The sequence below is a fragment of the Rana temporaria genome, chromosome 1 (genome assembly GCF_905171775.1).
Source record: "Rana temporaria chromosome 1, aRanTem1.1, whole genome shotgun sequence".
NCBI lineage: Eukaryota > Metazoa > Chordata > Amphibia > Anura > Ranidae > Rana > Rana temporaria.
In genome coordinates, this window is record NC_053489.1 from 667058391 (window position 1) to 667083442 (window position 25052).

General features: G+C 47.2%; 1 protein-coding gene across 4 annotated transcripts in view; it reads left to right on the forward strand.

Annotated features, from left to right (window-relative positions):
- The window catches only part of LOC120924587 (von Willebrand factor A domain-containing protein 5A-like), a 131783-nt gene that overhangs the window by 36348 nt on the left and 70383 nt on the right, over window positions 1–25052 (forward strand). For all 4 annotated transcript variants that reach the window (XM_040335573.1, XM_040335575.1, XM_040335574.1 and 1 more), the window contains exons 2-8: window positions 419–486; window positions 2916–3118; window positions 6841–7063; window positions 11100–11269; window positions 15149–15290; window positions 18946–19115; window positions 24631–24719. In XM_040335573.1, coding sequence (XP_040191507.1) covers window positions 432–486; window positions 2916–3118; window positions 6841–7063; window positions 11100–11269; window positions 15149–15290; window positions 18946–19115; window positions 24631–24719 — 1052 coding nt within the window. In that variant the 5' untranslated portion in view covers window positions 419–431. The remainder of the gene's footprint in view (window positions 1–418; window positions 487–2915; window positions 3119–6840; window positions 7064–11099; window positions 11270–15148; window positions 15291–18945; window positions 19116–24630; window positions 24720–25052) is intronic.

A 25052-nucleotide genomic window follows, 5' to 3' on the forward strand; every position in this document is an offset into this window, starting at 1 on the left:
TTAGCATATTCCTCGCGTAAATCGACGGAAGCGCCACCTAGCGGCCAGCGTAAATATGCAGCCTAAGATACTTATGCCGGTCGGATCTTAGGGAAATCTATGCGTAACTGATTCTATGAATCAGGCGCATAGATACGACGACGCAACTCAGAGATACGATGGCGTATACGGAGATACGCCGTCGTATCTCCTACCAGAATCCGGCCCATTCTGTATAGGAAGAAAGGAAGGCCAAGATGCATTACCTGACTTCCTGCCCTCCCAGTGGAAGACATACAGTACATCGCTGATTGCATGCTGGTTCTAAGAGTCGGTAATAGGTGGTGAAGGAGGGAAGAGGGCTTTGGGGGTAGTCTGTATTCTGTCACACAGGCTGCACCCAAAACATCTGATGCTTATATATTTTATTTCCTTTCAGATAACTTGCAAAAATGCCGCCATTTCCTCCATGTTGTGGTCTCATCATCGTTGCTTCCCGCCAGCCAGGTGAGTGTACAAGCAACGGCAGATTACAGTATAGTAGGCATGTGCAAAAGGGAAAAAATTGTTTTCTTTCGTTTTAATTCGTTATTTAATTAATTTCGTTAAGTTAGATTCGTTACATGTGTTAAATTCGTTTTCGTAATTTGTTCGTTTTCGACCAAATTCGAAAAACCCGGTCGAATTCGAAAATATTTCGACCCGATTCAAAAAAAATTCAATCGGATTGGAAATTATTTCAACCGGATTGGAAATTAATTACATTTATATATATAACCATCTTCTGAATTTCGAAATTCATATAGAATGAACTCAAATTCGAATAGAAAAATATTAGAATAGAGTCAAATAAAATATATTTAGGTCATATTCTATTGTATTTGATTACATTCGATTAAATTCCATTCTGTTCTTTACTATTCTTTGATTTACATTCTATTGTTTTATTATTTTATATTCTATTTTATTGTATTCTTTTTTAGAAATCGATTTATATTTTTTAGATTTTGATTCAAATTTGCTTTCAATTTTCATTCGAATTTGTTTTCGAATCGAATTGTTTTCTAATTGAATTTGTTTTCGAATTCAATTCGAATTTCGACCGCGGGTTTTCGATTCAAAAACGTTTGTTCGGATTCGGTTAAATTCGTTAATATTACAATTCGGGAATTCGTATGCATCCGAATGTCCGAATAATGAAAAATGTGTCCGAATTTCGATACGAAACAAAATGCACATGCCTACAGTATAGCCGCCCCCGCCTTGGACCAATGTAACTATGTATATACCATACCTGCGTGATCCCTCTAGATCAGTGGTCTCCAAACTGTGGCCCTTTGCTTACCTCTATCCAGCCCTTGGGGCACTTTTGTCCCACTGATCCAAGATTTTATTCCTCCCACTGACACCAACACTGGGACACTATTCCTCCCACTTACACCAGCGCTGGGGTACTATTCCTCCCACTGACACCAGTGCTGGGACACTATTCCTCCCACTTACACCAGCGCTGGGGTACTATTCCTCCCACTGACACCAACGCTGGGGCACTATTCCTCCACTGACACCAGCTCTGGGGACTATTCCTCCCACTTACACCAGCGCTGGGCACTATTCCTCCCACTTACACTAACGCTGGGGCACTATTCCTCCCACTTACACTAACGCTGGGGCACTATTCCTCCCACTTACACTAACGCTGGGGCACTATTGCTCCCACTGACACCAACGCTGGGGCACTATTGCTCCCACTGACACCAACGCTGGGGTACTATTCCTTCCACTGACACCGACGCTGGGGCACTATTCCTCCCACTGACTCCAACACTGGGGCACTATTTCTCCCACTTACACCAGTGCTGGGGCACTATTCCTCCCACTTACACCAGCGCTGGGGCCTAATTCCTCCCACTGACACCAACGCTGGGGCACTATTCCTCCCACTTACACCAACGCTGGGGCCTAATTCCTCCCACTGACACCAACGCTGGGGCACTATTCCTCCCACTTACACCAACGCTGGGGCACTATTCCTCCCACTTACACCAGCGCTGGGACACTATTTTTCCCACTTACACCAACGCTGGGGCACTATTCCTCCCACTGACACCAACGCTGGGGCACTATTCCTCCCACTTACACCAGCGCTGGGGCCTAATTCCTCCCACTGACACCAACGCTGGGGCACTATTCCTCCCACTTACACCAACGCTGGGGCACTATTCCTCCCACTTACACCAGCGCTGGGGCACTATTCCTCCCACTCACACCAACGCTGGGACACTATTCCTCCCACTCACACTAGCACTGGGGTACTATTCCTCCCACTGACACCAGCGCTGGGGTACTGTTCCTCCCACTGACACCAACGCTGGGGCACTATTCCTCCCACTGACACCAACGCTGGGACACTATTCTCCACTGACACCAACGCTGGACACTATTCCTCCCACTGACACCAACGCTGGGACACTATTCCTCCCACTGACACCAACGCTGGGACACTATTCCTCCCACTTACACCAGCGCTGGGGTACTATTCCTCCCACTGACACCAACGCTGGGACACTATTCCTCCCACTGACACCAACGCTGGGACACTATTCCTCCCACTTACACCAGCGCTGGGGTACTATTCCTCCCACTGACACCAGCGCTGGGGTACTAGTCCTCCTCCTGACCCCCCACCCCCCAGTGCCAAAGATGCACTCTTTCCTCCCACTGACGCCAGGAAAACTTCAGCTCCCAAAGGCCACAGTCCGGCCCCACTAAAATCTGAAGGACACATAAATTGCCCCTTTGTTTATACAGTTTGGGGAACCCTGATCTAGATAAAAAGCTGAAAAACACTGTATTCCACCTAAGCGTTCACCAAATGTATACCTCAAGTTATAAGACCGCAGGTTTAATTTTGTGATACTCCTGTGTGTGTCCAGTCCCTCTGCAGGGGATCTGGGTTGACGTCCAGGTGAAAGGCTTTGTGGCGGACGTATCGGCGACTCTCAAGTATAAGAACAAGGAGGAGAAGGCGATAGAAGCGGTCTTTGTCTTCCCCATGGATGAAGACTCCGCCGTCTACAGCTTTGAGGCCACAATAGAGGGGAAGAAGATTGTAGCCGACCTCCAGGAGAAGAAGCAGGTAATGCATTCCTCCCAACTGTCCCTGATTTCGAGGGACTGTCCCTGATTTTGGTCTGATCTATATAGATGTATATAAAATGCTCTTTTTATCTATCAAAAAGTGTTTCCCAGCACTAAACTTTCATCTTATTTCTAAATTGCTGCATTTGTAAATTCCAAAAGCCAATATAAAGAAATAGTAGTGGTAAAAAAAAGCACTTGTGGGTTTAACCAATCTTGTTTTTTGTACAATTCTCCTTTAACCACTTCCCGACCGCCGCATGTACATATACGTCCACAATATGGCACGTACAGGCACATGGGCGTTAATGTACGTCCTTGCCTATTAGCGGGTGGGGGGTCCGATCGGGACCCCCCCCCGCTACATGCGGCGGTCGGGTTCGCTCGGGGAGCGATCCGGGACCACGGCGCGGCTATTTGTTTATAGCCGCTCCGTCGCCGATCGCTCCCCGGAGCTGAAGAACGGGGAGAGCCGTATGTAAACACGGCTTCCCCTGTGCTTCACTGTGGCGGCGCATCGATCGTGTCATCCCCTTTATAGGGGAGACACAATCGATGACGTCAGTCCTACAGCCACACCCCCCTACAGTTGTAAACACACACTAGGTGAACCCTAACTCCTACAGCGCCCCCTGTGGTTAACTCCCAAACTGCAACTGTCATTTTCACAATAAACAATGCAATTTAAATGCATTTTTTGCTGTGAAAATGACAATGGTCCCAAAAATGTGTCAAAATTGTCCGAAGTGTCCGCCATAATGTCGCAGTCACGAAAAAAATTGCTGATCGCCGCCATTAGTAGTAAAAAAAAAAAAATTTATAAAAATGCAATAAAACTATCCCCTATTTTGTAAACGCTATAAATTTTGCGCAAACCAATCGATAAACGCTTATTGCGATTTTTATTACTAAAAATAGGTCGAAGAATACGTATCGGCCTAAACTGAGGGAAAAAAATGTTTTTATATATGTTTTTGGGGGATATTTATTATAGCAAAAAGTAAAAAATATTGCATTTTTTTCAAAATTGTCGCTCTATTTTTGTTTATAGCGCAAAAACCGCAGATGTGATCAAATACCACCAAAAGAAAGCTCTATTTGTGGGGAAAAAAGGACGCCAATTTTGTTTGGGAGCCACGTCGCACGACCGCGCAATTGTCTGTTAAAGCGACGCAGTCCCGAACTGTAAAAACACCTTGGGTCTTTAGGCTGCATATTGGTCCGGGGCTTAAGTGGTTAAGGGGGCGTGGCAAGGGGTGTGTCCTATGCCTGCATACTTTTTCTGATAGGTGTCCCTCATTCCCATCTCAGAAAGTTGGGAGGTATGGGTAAAGAAAGCCCCAAAGCAAAGGGAACCTAAGTGCAGGGGCCACATGACTGGGGGGACGCTGTGAAGGGTGCACATAGGAAGTGATGTTGGCCAATAGTTAATTTCTCTGCACAAGGGGGCTGGGCCAGCCTGGTCACCCTGTGTTTGTTATTTAATGTGGAGGTTCACCCTCTAAAAAATTTCTAGCCCAGTTGTCCATATAAAATGACACTGTCCTTTTTTTTTTTTTTTTTTCGTAGATAGCGTTTAGCCGTGGAATTCACCGCGGCTTCCGGGTAGGGAATCCCGCGGGAGTGGGCGTTCCTATTGACATGCCAATTGATTGACATGCTAAACGACGGCGCACACCGCGCGTCACGACTTCCCGAAGGAAGCTCGGGTCGGCGCGGCTCTATTCGGCGCCGGTGCCGAATAGAGCCGAGCCGACCCGAGCTTCCTTCGGGAAGTCGTGACGCGCTGTGTGCGCCGTCAATAGGAACGCCCACTCCCGCGGGATTCCCTACCCGGAAGCCGCGGTGAATTCCACGGCTAAACGCTATCTACGGAAGAAAAAAAAAGGTCAGTGTCATTTTATATGCACAACTGGGCTGGATGCAGTGTTAGAAATTTTTTAAAGGGTGAACCTCCATTTTTAGCTGCAGGGGGCGGAGCTAGCCATTCAGGCAGAAACAGCAGAAGGGATAGCACACATTTAGCTTTGTGTTGCTGCTTTTTCCATGGATCAATTGGACGGCTTGCTCGAGCAGTTGCACTCTGCAGCCATGGAGCAGGGCCTGGGACGGTTTACAGAGCAGATGTCAGAGATGCTCCCGGGACCGGGGCAAGGTAGGTCGAGCGACCCCCCCCCCCCCCCTAACCCACCTCACGGCGCCTGGCGGTCACGGCCTCCAGCTCGCTTCAGCTTAGGGCGCTTAGGGCGCCCGATTGCGGACCCTCCGGTGCCCTAGGCAAAACCCCCAGTCGCATTTTCGCTGTGAAAATGACAACGGTCCCAAAAATGTGTCAAAAGTGTCCGATGTGTCCGCCATAATGTCGCAGTCACGAAAAAAATTGCTGATCACCGACATTACTAATAATAAAAAAATTATTAATAAAAATGCCATAAAACTATCCCCTATTTTGTAGACGCTTTGGGCCAGATCCACGTAGATCGGCGTAATTTTAAGCAGGCGTAGCGTATCGTAGTTACGCTACGCCGCCGCTACTTTGAGAGGCAAGTGCTGTATTCACAAAGCACTTGCGTCTAAAGTTACGGTGGCGTAGCCTAAATGTGTCGGCGTAAGGGCGCGGAATTTAAATGACAAAGATGTGGGCGTGTTTTATGTTAATTCAACTTGACCCCACGTAAATGACGTTTTTTTTGAACGGCGCATGCGCCGTCCGTTGGGGTATCCCAGTGCGCATGCTCGATACCCCCCTACAGATACACCATCGTATCTCTGACGTAAACTGGTCCTATCTATGCGCCTGATTCATAGAATCAGATACGCATAGATAGGGCTAAGATCCGACAGTGTTACACTGTGTTACACTGTCGGATCTTATTTTCGATTTAAAAATGGCGCCGGGGGCGTTCCCGCTGATTTACCTTGAATAATATGTAAATCAGCGAGATACGCAAATTCACGAACGTACGCGGATCCGACGCAGTGTTCTTACGACGTTTCCGTAGCGGCTTTCCCGTCGTATACTTACCCCTGCTTTTATCAGGCGCAGCCAATGTTAAGTATAGCCGGCGTTCCCGCGTCGAATTTGAATTTTCTAACGTCGTTTGCGTACGCCGATTCACAAACACGCGCGTCGCAAGTCACGCTCACGTCGAAACCACTGACGTCCTAGTGACGTCAGTGGGAGCAATGCACGCCGGGAAATTCCCCCCGGACGGCGCATGCGCATTTAAATCGGCTCGGGAACGCACCTGATTTAAATAGTACACTCCCCCTAGCCGCGGAATTTGAATTCCGCCGGGGGATTTAGGATCCGCCGCCGCAAGTTTGGAGGTAAGTGGTTTGTGAATTAGCCACTTGCCTCTCAAACTTGCGGGAGTCGGATCTTAAATCACGTAGATCGAGCGGATCTATAGATCCGCTGATCTACGTGAATCTGGCCCATAGAATTTTTTTCAAAAGTGTCGCTTTATTTTTGTTTATAGCGCAAAGCATAAAAACTGCAGAGGTGATCAAATACCACCAAAAGAAAGCTCTATTTGTGGAAAAAAAATGACACCAATTTTGTTTGGGTGCCACGTCGCACGACCACGCAATTGTCAGTTAAAGCGACGCAGTGCAGAATCGCAAAAAGGTGCCAGGTCCTTAACCTGCATATTGGTCCGGGTCTTAACCGGTTAAATGACACAACAGTAACAGTTTTATTATTCTTCCCTTCTCCAGGCTCATAAAACCTACGATGAGGCCATCAGCCGAGGTGAACAAGCCTTTCTCCTGGAGGAAGATGAGAGCTCGGCGGACATCTTTAGCTGCAGTGTCGGGAATCTCCCTCCTGGCCAGGAGGCCGAGGTCACCCTGAAATATGTGCGGGAGTTGCCGGTGGAGGCAGACGGAGCTGTGCGCTTCGCACTCCCGGCCGTCCTAAACCCCAGATACACCCCAAAAGGTACAAGTACAGATAAGCAGTTTATTTTTTTTATGTTTTTATTTGCTTCTCTGAAAGAACCACTAAGCCCTAAGGCTGGTTTCACACTGAGGCGTGCAGCCGCGGTGACGGTATAGCCGCGCTATTTGTATTCGTATTTACCGCGATATTCGGGCGCTAGCGGTGAGGTTTTAACCCCCGCTAGCGGCCGAAAAAGGGTTAATTGCGGGCGGTATTACCGCGCTTTCCCATTGATTTCAATGGGAAGGCGCGGTATAGGAGCGGTGAACACACCGCTCCTATACCGCGGTAAAGATGCGGCTAGCAGGACTTTTGGTGCGCTCCTGCTAGCGCACCGCTTCAATGTGAAAGCCTTCGGGCTTTCACATTGAACACTGCAGGGCATGATTTTTCATGCGGTATAGCTGCCCTATTTTAAGCGCTGTACCGCATGAAAAACGCCCCAGTGTGCAAGGGGCCTAAAGTGAAACTGACCCAGCCTAAAATGTTTTCAAAGCAACAAGTGCAGATGCCAAGGGCCAGAATCGGGTAGAATTGCGGCGGCGTAACGTATCGGAGATACGTTACACCGCCGCAAGTTTTCATCGCAAGTGCCTGATTCACAAAGCACTTGCAATGAAAACCTACGCCGGCGGCCTCCGGCGTAAGCCCGCGTAATTTAAAAGGGCGTGTGCCATTTAAATTAGGCGCGCTCCCGCGCCGGACCTACTGCGCTTGCTCCGTTTCGAAATTCCCGCTGTGCTTTGCACACAGTGACGTCATTTTTCCGAACGGCGACGCGCGTAGCGTAATTCCGTATTCCCGGACGGCTTACGCAAACGACGTTAATTTTTTAATTTCAACGCGGGAACGACGGCCATACTTTATACAGCAATACGTTTGCTGTGTAAAGTTAAGGCACCAAAAACGACGACTAACTTTGCGACGGGAAACTAGACTAGCGGCGACGTAGCGAACGCGAAAATCCGTCGTGGATCGCCGTAACTCCTAATTTGCATACCCGACGCTGGTTTACGACGCAAACTCCCCCCAGCGGCGGCCGCGATATTGCATCCTAAGATCCGACAGTGTAAAACAATTACACCTGTCGGATCTTAGGGATATCTATGCGTAACTGATTCTATGAATCAGTCGCATAGATAGAAACAGAGATACGACGGAGTATCTCCGCTGTGAATCTGGCCCCAAGTACTTTATACCTTCAAACGATTTTTTGTGTGTCCCTGTGGAGCCTTTTGCATTGTAGACCCATAGCTAGATTCAGAAAGATTTACGCCGGCGTATCAGTAGATACGCCGACGTAACTCTAAATCTGCGCCGTCGTAAGTTTAAGTGTATTCTCAAACTGAGATACACTTAAACCTAGCTAAGATACGACAGCCTGCGCCGTCCTATCTTAGGGTGCAATATTTAGGCTGCCCGCTAGGTGGCGCTTCGATTGAGTTTGGCGTAGAATATGTAAATCACTAGATTCACGAACGTACGTGCGCCCGTCGCAGTAAAGGTACGCAGTTTACGCAAGGCGTTTTCCGGCGTAAAGTTATTCCATCAAATAGCTGGCCTAGTCAATGTTAAGTATGGCCGTCGTTCCCGCGTTGAAATTTGAAAATTTTTCGTCGTTTGCGTAAGTCGTCCGTGAATAGGGCTGGACGTAATTTACGTTCACGTCGAAACCAATACGTCCTTGCGGCGTACTTTGCCGCAATGCACACTGGGATATGTACACGGACGGCGCATTCGCCATTCGTAAAAAACGTCAATCACGTTGGGTCACCAATCATTTACATAAAACATGCCCCCTCATCCTCATTTGAATTAGGCGCGCTTACGCCGGCCCCATTTATGCTACACCGCCGTAAGTTAGGAGTCAAGTACTTTGTGAATACAGCACTTGCCTCTCTGACTTACGGCGGCATAGCGTAAATACGATACGCTACGCCGCCTTAAAGATGCGGCGCTCTACTTGAATGGTGCCAATCAGTGCCCATTTGTGGGCACTGATTGGCACATATTTGGCATCAATTTGCATATGTTAATGGCCATGTGGGGTGTACGTGGCCATCCACATGCTTGGGGCTTCCCTGGTGGTCCTGGCGGCTTCCCTGGTGGTCCAGTGTGGGCATCCGTGGGGGGGCTGCGCTGATAAACAATCAGCGCAAACCCCCCCTGTCAGGAGAGCCGCCGATCGGCTCTCCTCTACTCGCGTCTGTCAGACGCGAGTGAGGAAGAGCCGATCAACGGCTCTTCCTGTTTACATCGTGATCAGCCGTGATTGGACACGGCTCACCCGCCGGAGGGTCTTTACCGAGATCAGAGATGCAGGGTGTCAGACGGGCAGGGTGACGATGCAGGGGGTCAGACAGGCACGCGTGGGCATGTTATCCTGCAGGACGTCAATAGACGTCCAGTCAGGATAACAGAACCACTTCCCGGACGTCAATTTTCAGGCACTGTAAACGCTATAATAGAAAAAATATTTTTAGAACAAAATAAAGAAAACACAATAAACAAAGTAATACAAACTTTATAAACATAAATACAAAATTTACATTGTGATCCCAGCCATTCCGGGAAAATTTAAAAAGTTGTATTTATGTTTATAAAGTTTGTCTTACTTTTGTTTATTGTGATTTTCTTTATGTTGTTCTAAAAAGATTTTTTCTATTATAGTGTTTACAGTGCCTGATATATTTCTCCTGAGAAAACTACTATTCGTGGCGAAACATGTAGAGAAACATTCAGCTTGCACCTTTTCAACTGCACTGTATGACTGGATTTTCATATTCTGATTATGTCATTTTTAACTTTTAAATAAATAATATTTTTCATTATAGTGTTGTTGTAAATTTGCACCTTTTGAAAATTCCAAAGCACAAATATTTTTATGAAAAATAAGGATCTCGGAAACATTTTAGGTCAGATAAAGTTCACTTTTAACCACTTGCCGCCCGCCAATGACAAATTGACGTCGGCAAAGTGGTTGTAGAATCCTGACCGGACGTCATATGACGTCCTCAGGATTCTGAGCCGCTGCGCGCCCCCAGGGGCGCGCATCACGGCGATCGGTGTTGCAGGGTATCAGTCTGACACCCCGCAACACCGATCTCGGTAAAGAGTCTCTCACGGAGACTCTTTACCACGTGATCAGCCGTGTCGAATCACGGCTGATCATGATGTAAACAGGAAGAGCCGTTGATGACTCTTCCTCACTCGCGTCTGACAGACGCGAGTAGAGGAGAGCCGATCGGTGGCTCTCCTGACAGGGGGGGTTCGCGCTGATTGTTTATCAGCGCAGCCCCCCCTCGGATCGCCACATGGACCACCAGGGAAGGGCAGAAAACAAAAAAAGGCTGCAAAAAAAAAAAAAAAAAAAGGCTGTAAAAAAAAAAAAAAAAAAAGCATTTAAAAAAAAAAAAGATGCCAATCAGTGCCCACAAATGGGCACTGACTGGCAACATAGGTAAATCAGTGTCGCCCCAGTGTCCATCAGTGCCACCCCACATTGTCCATCAGTGCCACACTACAGTGTCCATCAGTGCCACCCCAAAGTGCCCATCCATGCCCAGTGCCCATCTGTGCCACCCATAAGTAGCCATCAGTGCCATTCATAAGTGCCGCCCATGAGTGCCCATCAGTGCCGCCTATGTGTGCCCATCAGTGTCGCATACAAGCGCCGCCAATCAGTGCCACCTCATCTGTGCCCGTCAGTACTACCTCATCGGTGCCCATCAGTGCCGCCATATCAGTGCCCGTAATTGAAAGAGAAAACTTACTTATTTACAAAAAAATTAACAGAAAAAAATAAAAACGTAGAGGTGATCAAATACCACCAAAAGAAAGCTCTATTTGTGGGGAAAAAAGGACGCCAATTTTGTTTGGGTACAGTGTAGCATGACTGCGCAATTGCCATTCAAAGTGCGACAGTGCTGAAAGCTAAAAATTGGCTTGGGCGGGAAGGTGTATAAGTGCCCGGTATGGAAGTGGTTAATATATCGAAATATAGACATTGAATGACTCTGCATTTTATCTCTTCCAGATCAAGATGTGAGCATAACAGCCACACGTCCGCAGGTGCCCATTGGTGAGATCCCGTACACGCTGAGTCTGAACGCTCACTTCCAATCTGTGTATGGGATCGCCAAGATCGAGTCTAACTGTAACATCACCCCCCTGGAGTACACAAATAGTGACAAGACCAGCGCCAAGGTGAGCGGGGCACAGAATAATCTCAAGGCTCATTTCTTTTGTTGATTACATAAGATAACTACTACTTCTAATACATGGTGTCGGGGGTTGAAGAATTTCGATAAACCAAGTCTTGTATGTCAGGGTTTGATAAATTTGCTTGGAATCTAAAAAAGTTAGGAGCCAGAAAACGCACCCCGTCCCGACGAGCTTGCGCGCAGAAGCGAACACATACGTGAGCAGCGCCCGCATATGTAAACGGTCTTCAAACCACACATGTGAGGTATCACCGCGATTGGTAGAGCGAGAGCAATAATTCTAGCACTAGACCTCCTCTGTAACTCAAAACATGCAACCTGTAGATTTTTTTAAACGTCGCCTATGAAGATTTTAAAGGGTAAAAGTTTGTCGGCATTCCATGAGCGGACACAATTTTGAAGCGTGACATGTTGGGTATGAATTTACTCGGCGTAACATTATCTTTCATAATATTAAAAAAAAATGGGGATAACTTTACTGTTGTCTTATTTTTTAATTAAAAAAAGTGTAATTTTTTCCCAAAAAAGTGCGCTTGTAAGACCGCTGTGCAAATATGGCGTGACAGAAAGTATTGCAACGATCGCCATTTTATTCTCTAGGGTGTTAGGATAAAAAATATATATAATGTTTGGGGGTTCTAATTAGAGGGAAGAAGATGGCAGTGAAAATAGTGAAAAATTACATTAGAATTGCTGTTTAAAGTGGAGGTTCACCCTCAAAAAAAAATTCTGACATCACATGGAGTCGAGCCATCCTACCGACAGAATGCCGGTGTTTTTCTTTTTTTTCTCAGCACATGCCGTATTTATCGGGGTATATCGCGCTCCCGCGTATAGCGCGCACCCCTAAAGTTGCCCGAATTCCTGCGTCCTCGCGTCCTCCCCGCTCGTTTCCCGCGCCGAGTTTGAATACTGCGTCGACATATACCGAGCGCAGTACACTCGTGTATCGTCGGGCAGGCTCGGCAACTCTCGCGCTGAAGTCCTGTACGCTCAGGACGTCAGCGCGAGAGGCGCCGAGACTGCCCAAAGATACACGAGTGCTCGGTATATGCCGGCGCAGTATTCAAACTCGTGGCGGGAAAGTGGGTATCGGCTTATACCGCGCACCCACGATTTTGCCCTGATTTTCAGGGCAAAATAGTGCGCGGTATACGCCGATAAATACGGTATCTCGTTATCACGATTTTCACCCCCCGGCAATCCCGCTGGACTGGGCGTTCCCAAGCACTGCCTGTGATTGACAGGCTTCCGAATGGCGCATTCTGGGCGTCACAGGTTGCCGAAAAAACCCGAACGTCGGTGCGGCTCTATACGGCGCCTGCGCACCGACGTTTGGGTTCTGTCGGCAACCTGTGACGCGCAGTATGCGCCGTTCGGAAGCCTGTCAATCACAGGCAGTGCTTGGGAACGCCCACTCCCGCGGGATTGCCGGGGGGTGAAAATCGTGATAATGAGGTATGTGCTGAGAGAAAAAAAAAAAACACTGGCATTCTGTCGGTAGGATGGCTCGACTCCGTGTGATGTCAGAAATTTTTTTGAGGGTGAACCTCCACTTTAACTTGTAATGCTTAACTTGTAATACCAACGGCCACCACCAGATGGTGCCAGCTCACACAAGGAAGAGCTGGGGACTTTTTTTTGCCCACCTTCCAAGCCGTCGCCAGGATGCTATTTCTAGTCTCCATGGCGACCTGGCGACCGGGATTTGTCAAGCCCTGTTGTGGCCAAAAGTTTTGAGAATGACACAAATATTAGTTTTCACAAAGTTTGCTGCTAAACTGCTTTTAGATCTTTGTTTCAGTTGTTTCTGCGATGTAGTGAAATATAATTACACGCACTTCATTCGTTTCAAAGGCTTTTATCGACAATTACATGACATTTATGCAAAGAGTCAGTATTTGCAGTGTTGGTCCTTCTTTTTCAGGACCTCTGCAATTCGACTGGGCATGCTCTCAATCAACTTCTGGGCCAATTCCTGACTGGTAGCAACCCATTCTTTCATAATCACTTCTTGAAGTTTGTCAGAATTAGCGGGTTTTTGTTTGTCCACCCGCCTCTTGAGGATTGACCACAAGTTCTCAATGGGATTAAGATCTGGGGAGTTTCCAGGCCATGGACACAAAATGTCAACGTTTTGGTCCCCGAGCCACTTGGTTATCACTTTTGCCTTATGGCACGGTGCTCCATCGTGCTGGAAAATGCATTGTTCTTCACCAAACTGTTGTTGGATTGTTGGAAGAAGTTGCTCTCGGAGGGTGTTTTGGTCCCATTCTTTATTCATGGCTGTGTTTTTGGGCAAAATTGTGAGTGAGTCCACTCCCTTGGATGAGAAGCAACCCCACACATGAATGGTCTCAGGAGGCTTTACTGTTGGCATGACACAGGACTGATGGTAGCGCTCACCTTTTCTCCTCCGGACAAGCCTTTTTCCTGATGCCCCAAACAATCGGAAAGAGGCTTCATCGGAGAATATGACTTTGCCCCAGTCCTCAGCAGTCCATTCACCATATTTTCTGCAGAAGATCAGTCTGTCCCTGATGTTTTTTTTTGGAGAGAAGTGGCTTCTTTGCTGCCCTTCTTGACACTAGACCATCCTCCAAAAGTCTTCGCCTCACTATGCGTGCCGATCATGCGCTCACACCTGCCTGCTGCCATTCCCGAGCAAACTCTGCACTGGTGGCACGCCGATCCCGCAGCTGAATCCTCTTTAGGAGACGGTCCTGGCGCTTGCTGGACTTTCTTGGGCACCCTGAAGCCTTCTTCACAAATGCAGTGGAAATTTTTTTTATGGGATTGAGTTAATTTTTATGGTAAAGAGGAACTTTGCAATTAATTGCAATTCGTCTGATCACTGGGGTAGATTCAGGTACCGCTGCGCACTTCTTACAGAGGCGCAGCGTACCGTTTTTACCCTGTGCCTACGCAAATTATCTGCGCTACGCTTCATTCATGAAGCAGTAGCTACGTAATTTGCGCGGGCGCTCCTTAAAACTGCCCGGCGTAAGGGCGCGTAATTTAAATGATCCCGTAGGGGGCGTGGATCATTTAAATTAGGCGCGTTCCCGCGCCGAACGTAGTGCGCATGCTCCGTCGGGAAACTTTCCCGACGTGCATTGCGGCAAATGACGTCGCAAGGATGTCATTTGCTTCAAAGTGAATGTAAATGGCGTCCAGCGCCATTCACGATTCACTTACGCAAACGACGTTAAATTCGCGACGCGGGAACGACGGGTATACGTAGCATTGGCTGCCCCTGCTAATAGCAGGAGCAGCCTTACGCGGAACCCGACGAACGGAAACGACGTAAACTGCGTACGCAGGGCTCGCGTAGGGTTGTGAATCGGCGTTAGTATGCAATTTGCATACTATACACTGAGCACTACGGGAACGCCACCTAGCGGCCAGCGTAAGAATGCAGCCTATGATACGACGGCATAAGAGCCTTATGCCAGTCATATCTTAGGCTGCAGTCGGCGTATCGAGCTCTCTGAATCAGGAGCACTCGATACGCCGGCGCAACTAAGCAATTGCGCTGCGTAACTATGGTTACGCAGACGCAATTGCTACCTGAATCTACCCCACTCTTCATAACATTCTGGAGTATATGCAATTTCCCATCTCAAAAACTGAGGCAGCAGACTTTGTGACAATTAGTATTTGTGTCATTCTCAAAACTTTTGGCCATGGCTGTATGTCGTGAAAGAAAATGGCAAATTAGGTTAAAAAAAATATCTCCTTTGTTATAATTTTGCAGTCATTGGTTGTGTTAATGTCGCCTCCCATATAGTGAAGATGATGGGATTACCAAGGCAGCAAATCTGCTATCTATAATTACAATGACGTTGTTTCCCCTTTGTAGGTGTCACTGGCAGAGGGGCACAAGTTTAACCGAGATGTAGAGTTCTTGGCTTATTATACAGATGTGAGCAAACCCAGCGTCACTGTGGAGCCGGGGCTTGGAGCTACAGATGCTGGCCAGGAATCGGCACCGACACCATCAGGTGACAAAATAAGCTGACGTGAGATCTACAACTAGCACTCTGAGCTAGGGTTGTCCCGATACCACTTTTTTAGGACTGAGTACCGATACTTTTTTTCAAGTACTGGCCGATAACGAATACCGATACTTTTTTTTAAATGTGTCCCCAAATGCAGCCATGTCCCCCCACAGATGCAGCCATGTCCCCCCACATATGCAGCCATGTCCCTCATATATGCAGCCATGTCCCCCCACATATGCAGCCATGTCCCTCATATATGCAGCCATGTCCCCCCACATATGCAGCCATGTCTCCCACAGATGCAGCCATGTCCCCCACATATGCAGCCATGTCCCCCACAGATGCAGCCATGTCCCCCACAGATGCAGCCATGTCCCCCACAGATGCAGCCATGTCCCCCACAGATGCAGCCATGTCCCTCATGTATGCAGCCATGTCCCCCACAGATGCAGCCATGTCCCCCACAGATGCAGCCATGTCCCCCATATATGCAGCCATGTCCCCCATATATGCAGCCATGTCCCCCACATATGCAGCCATGTCCCTCATATATGCAGCCATGTCCCCCCACATATGCAGCCATGTCTCCCCATACCTAGATGCCGCCGCCTAGTTAATCAGCGTGCGGGGAACATTACAGCTTTCATCTGTTTCCCGCCACGCCGCGTATAGACACTCCCCCTTGCTCGGGGATTGGACGGGGTGATCTGTCTATCAAAGTGCAGATCACCCATTCAATCCCAAGCAAGGGGGAGTGTCTATGCGCGGCGGGGAACAGACAGCTATTCAAATGAAAGCTGTAATGTTCCCCGCACGCGGATTAACTAGGCGGCGGGGGCGTTGCGGTATGCGGCGGCGGCGGGGGGGTAGTATCGGATCTGGCATCGGGGGCATTTGCGGGAGTACAAGTACTCCCGCAAATGCTCAGTATCGGTATCAGGACAACCCTACTCTGAGCCGTAGTATAATGGCTCGTTACATTTGGGCCAATGTCCACATTACAACAAATACTGCAAATTAAAAGAAATTACACTGCTCCCGGGTAAAACATGCAACAGCTGGCCATAGGCGACAGCCCTCTGACTAGACATGCGCAATTTGTTTCATTACAGATCTAGGGCCAGATTCAGGTAGATCAGCGGATCTTTAGATCCGCTCGATCTATCTGATTTAAGATCCGCTGCCGCAAGTTTGAGAGGCAAGTGGGTAATTCACAAACCACTTACCTCCAAACTTGCGGCGGCGGATCGTAAAACCCCCGGCGGAATTCAAATTCCGCGGCTAGGGGGAGTGTACTATTTAAATCAGGCGCGTTCCCGCGCCGATTTAAATGAGCATGCGCCGTCCGCGAAATTTCCCGGCGTGCATTGCTCCCACTGACGTCACTAGGACGTCAGTGGTTTCGACGTGAGCGTAACTTGCGACGCGCGGGTTTCTGAATCGGCGTACGCAAACGACGTAAAAAAATTCAAACTCGACGCGGGAACGACGGCTATACCTAACATTGGCTGCGCCTCATAGAAGCAGGGGTAAGTATACGCCAGGAAAACCGCTACAGAAACGTCGTAACAACACTGCGTCGGGTCCGCGTACGTTCGCAAATTCGCGTATCTCGCTGATTTACATATTATTCAGCGGAAATCAGCGGGAATACCCCCCGCGCCATTTTCAAATTGAAAATAAGATCCGACGGTGTAACACAGTGTAACACTGTCGGATCTTAGCCATATCTATGCGTAACTGATTCTATGAATCAGGCGCATAGATACGACCAGTTTAAGTCAGAGATACGACGGCGTATCAGGAGATAATACACCGTCGTATCTCTTTGTGAATCTGGCCCCTAAATTTTAACAAATCTTTAGTTATTCAGATGTATCACAATTTCCAAAATCGCAATAATAAGAAACAAATCCAGAAAAAAATAACAAAACAAATTCTTCAAATTCAAAAATCTATTTGAAAATGAATTTGAATTTGAAATGGAAACATTGCAGTGAACACAGTTAAGGTATAAACAAGATGGCCTACTTAGGGCCAGATTCTCAAATGAGATACGCCGTCGTATCTCCAGATACGACGGCGTATCTCTGAGTCTGAGCCGTCGTATCTATGCGCCTGATTCTTAGAATCAGTTACGCATAGATTTCTATTAGATCCGACCGGCGTAAGTCTGTTACGCTGTCGGATCTTAACTGCATATTTACGCTGGCCGCTAGGGGCGTGTACGCTGATTTACGCCTAGAAATATGTAAATCAGCTAGATACGCAAATTCACGAACGTACTCCCGGCCGACGCAGTACAGATACGCCGTTTACGTTAGGCTTTTCCCGGCGTAAAGTTACCCCTGCTATATGGTGGCGTACATGCTGCATACCAATGTTAAGTATGGACGTCGTTCCCGCGTTGAATTTTGAATATTTTACGTCGTTTGCGTAAGTCATCCGTGAATGGGGCTGGACGTCATTTACGTTCACGTCGAAACCAATACGTCCTTGCGGCGTACTTTGGAGCAATGCACACTGGGATATTCCACGGACGGCGCATGCGCTGTTCGTGAAAAACGTCAATCACGTCGGGTCACAAGTTATTTACATAAAACACGCCCCCCTGTTCCAAATTTGAATTAGGCGGGCTTACGCCGGCCTATTTACGCCACCCAACCGCAATTTACGGAGCAAGTGCTTTGAGAATACAGCACTTGCCCGTCTAAGTTGCCGAGGCGTAACCTAAATCTGATACGTTACGCCCGCAAAGATACGCCGATCTACGAGAATCTGGCCCTTAGGCTATTTAAAGAATGGAATAGAATAGAAGGATTTTGAATTTAATAGGTTAGGTGAGCGGAAGCCAATAGAGGGATTGGCAGAGAGGGGAAGCAGTCACTGAACGGTTGGTAAGGTGGATGAGTCTTGCAGCAAGATTCATGATGAACTGAAGAAGGGGGGGATAGCCAGTGTAAGGGTAAGTCAATGAGGAGAATATGACAGAACCAGGTAAATATATTCACCCCTAAACAGCCGTTGGTGAAATAAATACAAGAGGATAGATTGGGATTTCTGTATATATATATATGTGTGTGTGTATGTGTATATATGTATATATATATATATATATATATATATATAAAATATATTTAAAGAGCAAAGAAATTTTTTTTAAAAGATAACAATTGGCAAGTACATATCAATAAAGTTTTATGGATACAGCACTGTGAAATGGAGTTTCCAACATGTTTCACACATATGTCAGGCTTCTTCAGGGGATGCTGTCCAAATAAAGGTACAAGCCTTCCAGGTCTCTTGAGATGTTAAATCACTAGGAAAGGTCACAGGTGTCTGTCTGCATCAAGAGAAGCATGTGCTACAGGTGACCATAGGGGGGCATTCAAGGACCGGAAAAACAAAGTTTTGCAGTAAACTCCATACCAAGGGACCTTATGCTGTCTGTACAAGCCGATACTTATCTCTAAGGCTGGCGTTTTGTCGAAAGACACAAATTTGCTGGTAACAACAATAATAGTCTGTGACGGTGGCAAAGGCCATAAACATTGTTTAGTGTCCTCTGTAAAATCTTTGTTGTATACGTTTTTTTTTTTTTGTTTTCTTTTTCAGTCACTTTGTTACATGCTTATTTTCTCCCTGTGTTCTGTAGGGTCCATCATGGCGGAGTCGGTGGCCATGTTCAATTTCTACCCGAGTTTCCCAGCTGGACAGGAGCAGTCCAATTGTGGCGAGTTTATATTCCTCGTGGACCGGTCTGGGAGTATGGAATGTTCAATGAATTCTGAGCCAAATGCCCCTCAGAGAATTCATAGTGCCAGGGTCAGTAAATTGTCCAAATTGACAGACGTAATTAAACTGTTTTTCAGGATACATGTAAATACTAAACAGTTGTACCTTTATGGAAAAGCCACTTAGCATCAGGCAGGCCATGGGTTGTCCCTTATGTAAGTGCCTTTAGTGCTCAACATTTCCTATGATGCTTTGTGCAGTTTAGGACCTCCAGTGCCGCTAAGTCTAGAACCAACGCAAGGCATTAAAGTGATACTAAAGTCGTTTTTAGTTTTTTTTTTTTAAATAACAAACATGTTATACTTACCTGCTCTGTGCTGTGGTTTTGCACAGAGGTGCCCTGACCCTCCTCTTCTCAGGTCCCTCTTTGACACTCCTGGCCCCTTTTTCCTGTTGAGTGCCCCCACAGCAAGCAGCTAGCTATGGGGGCACCCAAGCCGCAACTCTACGCCGTCGTATCTCTGAGTTCCGACGGTCGGATCTATGCGGAACCTGATTCATAGAATCAGGTTCCGCATAGATCTCCCTAAGATCCGACAGGTGTAAGTGACTTACACCGTCGGATCTTAGGCTGCAATTTCCCGCTGGCCGCTAGGTGGCGTTTCGTTTTTTGTACACGACGAATATGCAAATGAGGAGTTCCGCCGATTCAGAAACGAACGCCCGCCCGTCGCTTTTTTTTTACGTCGCTTGCGTTCGGCTTTTTCCGGTGTATAGTTACCCCTGCTATATGCGGCGTATCCAATGTTAAGTATGGCCGGCGTTCCCGCGCCGAGTTTTGAATTTTTACGTCGTTTGCGTAAGTCGATTCAGAATACGGCCGGACGCAAGTTACGCTCACGCCGAAACGAATGACGTCCTAGCGACGTCATTTGGAGCAATGCACGCGGACGGCGCATCCGTGGTTGGATCGGCGCGGGGACGCGCCTGATTTAAATTGTAGACGCCCCCTATTTGAATTCCGCCGGGGGATTTACGATTCGCCGCCGCAAGTTTTGAGGTAAGTGCTTTCTGAATACAGCACTAGCCTCAAAAACTTGCGCCGGCGGATGCTAAATTAGATACGCGGATTTAAAGATCTGCTAACCTATCTGAATCTACCCCCGTGTGTCCATTCAGACCCAGAGCCCGGCCCCACCCCCCCTCTCTCTCTCTCCTCATTGGCTCACTGACTTTGATTGACAAGCAGCAAGAGCCAATGGTGTTTCGCTGCTGTTTCAGCCAATGAGGAGGGAGAGTCCCGGACAGCCAAGTCTCTTGTGCAACATCGCTGGATCATGATGGGGCTCAGGTAAGTATTAGGAGTGGCTGCTGCACACAGAAGGCTTTTTATCTTTATGCTTAGAATGCATTAAGATAAAAAAGATTCTGGGCAATATTCTCAGTAAAGTTACGATGGAGTATCTCAGGATACTCCATCGTAACTCCCTTTTTTGGCCCGTGTATCTATGCGACTGATTCTTAGAATCATTTTCGCATAGATACACTTAAGATCCGCCATCTGTAAGTCACTTACACTGTCGGATCTTAAATGTAATTACGCCGCCCGCCGCTAGATGGCATTTACGTGAAGGACTCATTTGTTTATGCAAATGAGCCTGCTACGCCGATTCCCGAACGATTTCGCGTTGCGTACCCGTCGCTAACGTCGTTTGCGTAAGCGGAAACTTACTCCTGCTATATGAGGAGTAAGTTTCCGCATGTCCCACGTAGGCCATGTTACGGATAGCGTCGGGTCCGCGTCGTGTTTTTCCGTCGGCTACTTCGTTTCCCTAAGTCGTTCTTGAATACGACTTTACGTCAATGACGCACACGTCGGCGTCATTGACGTTTTCCGCCGAGAACTGGAGCATGCGCACTGGGCTTTTTTAAGCCCGGCGCATGCGCAGTTACTTAGAATCGGGGGCGCGCTTAATTTGAATAGAAGCCGCCTCCTTGAAGATACGCGTGGCTACGCCGGGCCATTTACACTCCGCCGCCCCAAACTACGGAGCAAGTGTTTGGGGAATACAGCACTTGCTCCTGTAGTTTGGGGCGGCGGAGTGTAAATGTCTTACGCGCCGCCCGCGGACATTTAGAGAGAATATGGGCTTCTGCCTTTACAAGAGCCTCCCTCAGGATGAACCACATGGCTGAAGCCGCAAAGGTAAGCATAGGCCTCACCGTGCATCACAGGATCAAAAGATGCCGATCTTGGCACTGATCAGGTGCTTATGTGGCAGCACATGGTCTACCGGATGTTGGATGACTTAATCTTTTAATAAACATACAGTTGTCCTTTTATTTAATTTGCTTTACCTGTGATTGTATCTGTTTCCCAGCCTTTAGGCCCGGTTCACACTAATGCAACTTCAAAATCGCGTGATTTTGCGGCCGCGATTTTGCCGCGATTTCAGGGAATGCCAATCTATATAGAGCTGAATTTGCATCGCACGTGGATCAAACTCGCACAGGACCCTTTTTTAACGCAGCTTAGATTCGCAACGCATTGATGTGAACGGCACTCATGGAAAACGATGTTAGTAAAATGACTTGCGAATTTGAGCAATCGCAACGGATCAAATTCGCAACAGAATTTGCAGCAGTGTGAACCGGCCCTACATTTTCTAATCACTGAAAGATATGGGGGCAGATCCACAAAAGAATTACGCCGGCGTATCTACTGATACGCTGCGTCATTTTAAAATTCCCGCCTAGTATCTTTGTTTTGTATCTACAAAACAAATATACGACTGCATCTCGGATCGATCCGACAGGCGTACGTCTTAGTACGCCGTCGGATCGTAGATGCATTTTTCCGCCGGCCGCTAGGTGGCGTTTCCGTCGAATTCCGCGTCGAGTATGCAAATTAGCTAGTTACGGCGATCCACGAACGTACGTCCGGCCGGCGCATTTTTTTTACGTCGTTTGCGTTCGGCTTTTTTCCGGCGTATAGTTAAAGCTGCTATTATGAGGCGTACTCCATGTTAAGTATGGCCGTCGTCCCCGCGTCGAATTTTGAATTTTTTACGTCGTTTGCGTAAGTCGTTTGCGAATAGGGATTTGCGTAGAATGACGTCACCGTCGTAAGCATTGGCTTGTTCCGGTTTAATTTCGAAGCATGCGCACTGGGATACCCCCACGGACGGCGCATGCGCCTTTCAAAAAAAACGTTGTTTACGTCGGGTCACGATTCCAATTCGCAGAGCAGGAGCATGTGATAGGCTCTCTATGCAGCCGATTCACATATCTCTGCAGTGGCTCAGGTGCGATTCAGGTCCGAATTCGGGCTGAAACTGTGAATGAGGACGCACCCGATTCATGCTGTGAGCTACTGTGTGCTCATATGTGAACCCAACCTCAAAGTGGTTGTAAAGGCACAAGGGGCCAGATTCTCAGAGGAGATACGACGGCGTATCTCCAGATACGCCGTCGTATCTCTGAGTTGCGCCGTCGTATCCATGCACCTGATTCTTAGAATCAGTTACGCATAGATTTCCCTTAGATCCGACCGGCGTAAGTCGGGGGCTGGACGTCATTTACGTTCACGTCGAAACCAATACGTCCTTGCGGCGTACTTTGGAGCAATGCACACTGGGGAATTCCACGGACGGCGCATGCGCCGTTCGGGAAAAACTTCAATCGCATCAGGTCAAGCCTGATTTACATAACACACGCCCACCTCTTTACAATTTTAATTAGGCGGGCTTACGCCGGCCTATTTACGCTACGCCGCCGCAACTTTTTTTTGAGAATACGGCACTTGCCTGTAAAAGTTGCGGAGGCGTAACGTAAATAGGATACGTTACGCCCACACAAAGTTACGCCATTCTACGTGAATCTAACCCAAGGTTTCTTATCTTCATGCATCCTCTGCCAGCGGTTGTGCTTCTGTGTATAGTACTGTATCTTTATTTTACCCCCCCCCCCCCCCCCCCCATGTACTACTTGTGTGAAATGTGTTATAAACCTATTACAGTAATTTATTGGGCAAATTGTGTTAGTTGGGTACCTAGGATAACTTTGTTGGACTTACAACCAAATTAGACTCACAAATGCGTTTTAGGAACGCAACGCGTTCATATGTATGGGACTTACTGTACAGGTCAATAATTTAAAGGGGTGTAAAGATACAATTTTTTTTCCCTAAATAGCTTCCTTTACCTTAGTGCAGTCCTCCTTCACTTACCTCATCCTTCCATTTTGCTTTTACATGTCCTTATTTCTTCTGAGAAATCCTCACTTCCTGTTCTTCTGTCTGTAACTCCACACAGTAATGCGAGGCTTTCTCCCTGGTGTGGAGTGTCATGCTCACCCCCTCCCTTGGACTACTGGAGAGTCAGGACGCCCACTAACACACATCTCATTTCTCTATCTGCAACATAGGCGTGCGCACAGGGTGTGCCCAGGCACACCCTAATCACCCTGTGCAGAACAGATTCCCCCTACTGATCTGGCTCCCCCTCTTTCCCCCCACAGCAATTCTGGCTTCCCTCCTCTCCCACCGGTTGTTGCTGTGGATGCTATAGGATGAGTGGGGGAAGGGGCCAGTAAATATGCCCTTTACCGGCCCCTTCCCTTTCTGAATGAAGATCGTGAGTGATCGGTAGATAGTGTTTGAGCTTTGGGGTGCACACCCTAATGCCAAAGGCTGCGCACACCTATGATCTGCAATGTAGAGAGCGTCCTGACTCTCCTGTAGTCCAAGGGAGGGGGCGAGCACGACACTCCACACCAGGGAGAAAGCCTTGCATTACTGTGTGGAGTTACAGACAGAAGAACAGGAAGTGAGGATTTCTCAGAAGAAATAAGGACATTTAAAAACAAAATGGAAGGATGAGGTAAGTGAAGGAGGACTGCACTAAGGGAAAGGAAGATATTTAGGAAAAGAAAATTGTATCTTTACATCCCCTTTAAATTATTGACCTATACAATAAGTCCCATACATATGAACGCGTTGCGTTCCTAAAACGCATTTGTGAGTCTAATTTGGTTGTAAGTCCAACAAAGTTAGCCTAGGTACCCAACTATCACAATCTGCCCAATACATTACTGTAATAGGTTCATAACACATTTCACACAAATAGTACATGGGGAAAAAAAAGGTTAAAATAAAGATACAGTACTATACACAGTAAAGTACACAGAAGCACAACCGCTGGCAGAGGAGGCACTCATAAACATGTATGCCAGAGATGAAGACTAACTCACATGATTGGACATGCAAACGCATGTTCATATCTTTGAAAGTTCGCAACTTGAAGGTTCCTATGTAGGGGACTAACTGTATATTATATTGCTATAAACAATGGGCCTTTTCCCAGGAAAAGCAGGTAAGGAGAACCTGTCTTTGCCAACCTGGCCATTAATCTAAATAGCTGGGCCAAAACCCGACCCATGTGGCATATCGCTGCACATTCTTTGCCCAAAAAAAGTACTGTATGTTCCATATAACGTTTTATATATATATATATATATATATATATATATATATATAGTTACCGGTATATAAAATGATATATTTATTTCCTTTCCAGTGACTTCATTTATTATCTTTCCTCTGCAGGAGACGCTGGTTCTTCTATTGAAGAGTTTACCTCTCGGGTGTTACTTTAATATTTATGGCTTTGGCTCCCATTTTGAGGCTTTCTTCCCGTAAGTATAAAGGTTGGGCAGTCTAAGTGAAGCAGTTTTATTCTGAGGTTTGCATCTGTGACTAACCACTTGCCTTACTGGGCACATAAACCCCCTTGTGCCCAGGCGAAATTTCAGCTTCCGGCACTGCGTCGCTTTAACTGACAATTGCGCGGTCGTGCGACGTGGCTCCCAAACAAAATTGACGTCCTTTTTTTCCCCACAAATAGAGCCTTCTTTTGGTGGTATTTGATCACCTCTGCGGTTTTTTATTTTTTGCGCTATAAACAAAAAAGAGCGACAATTTAAAAAAATATATATTTTTTTTTACTTGTTGCTATAATAAATATCCCA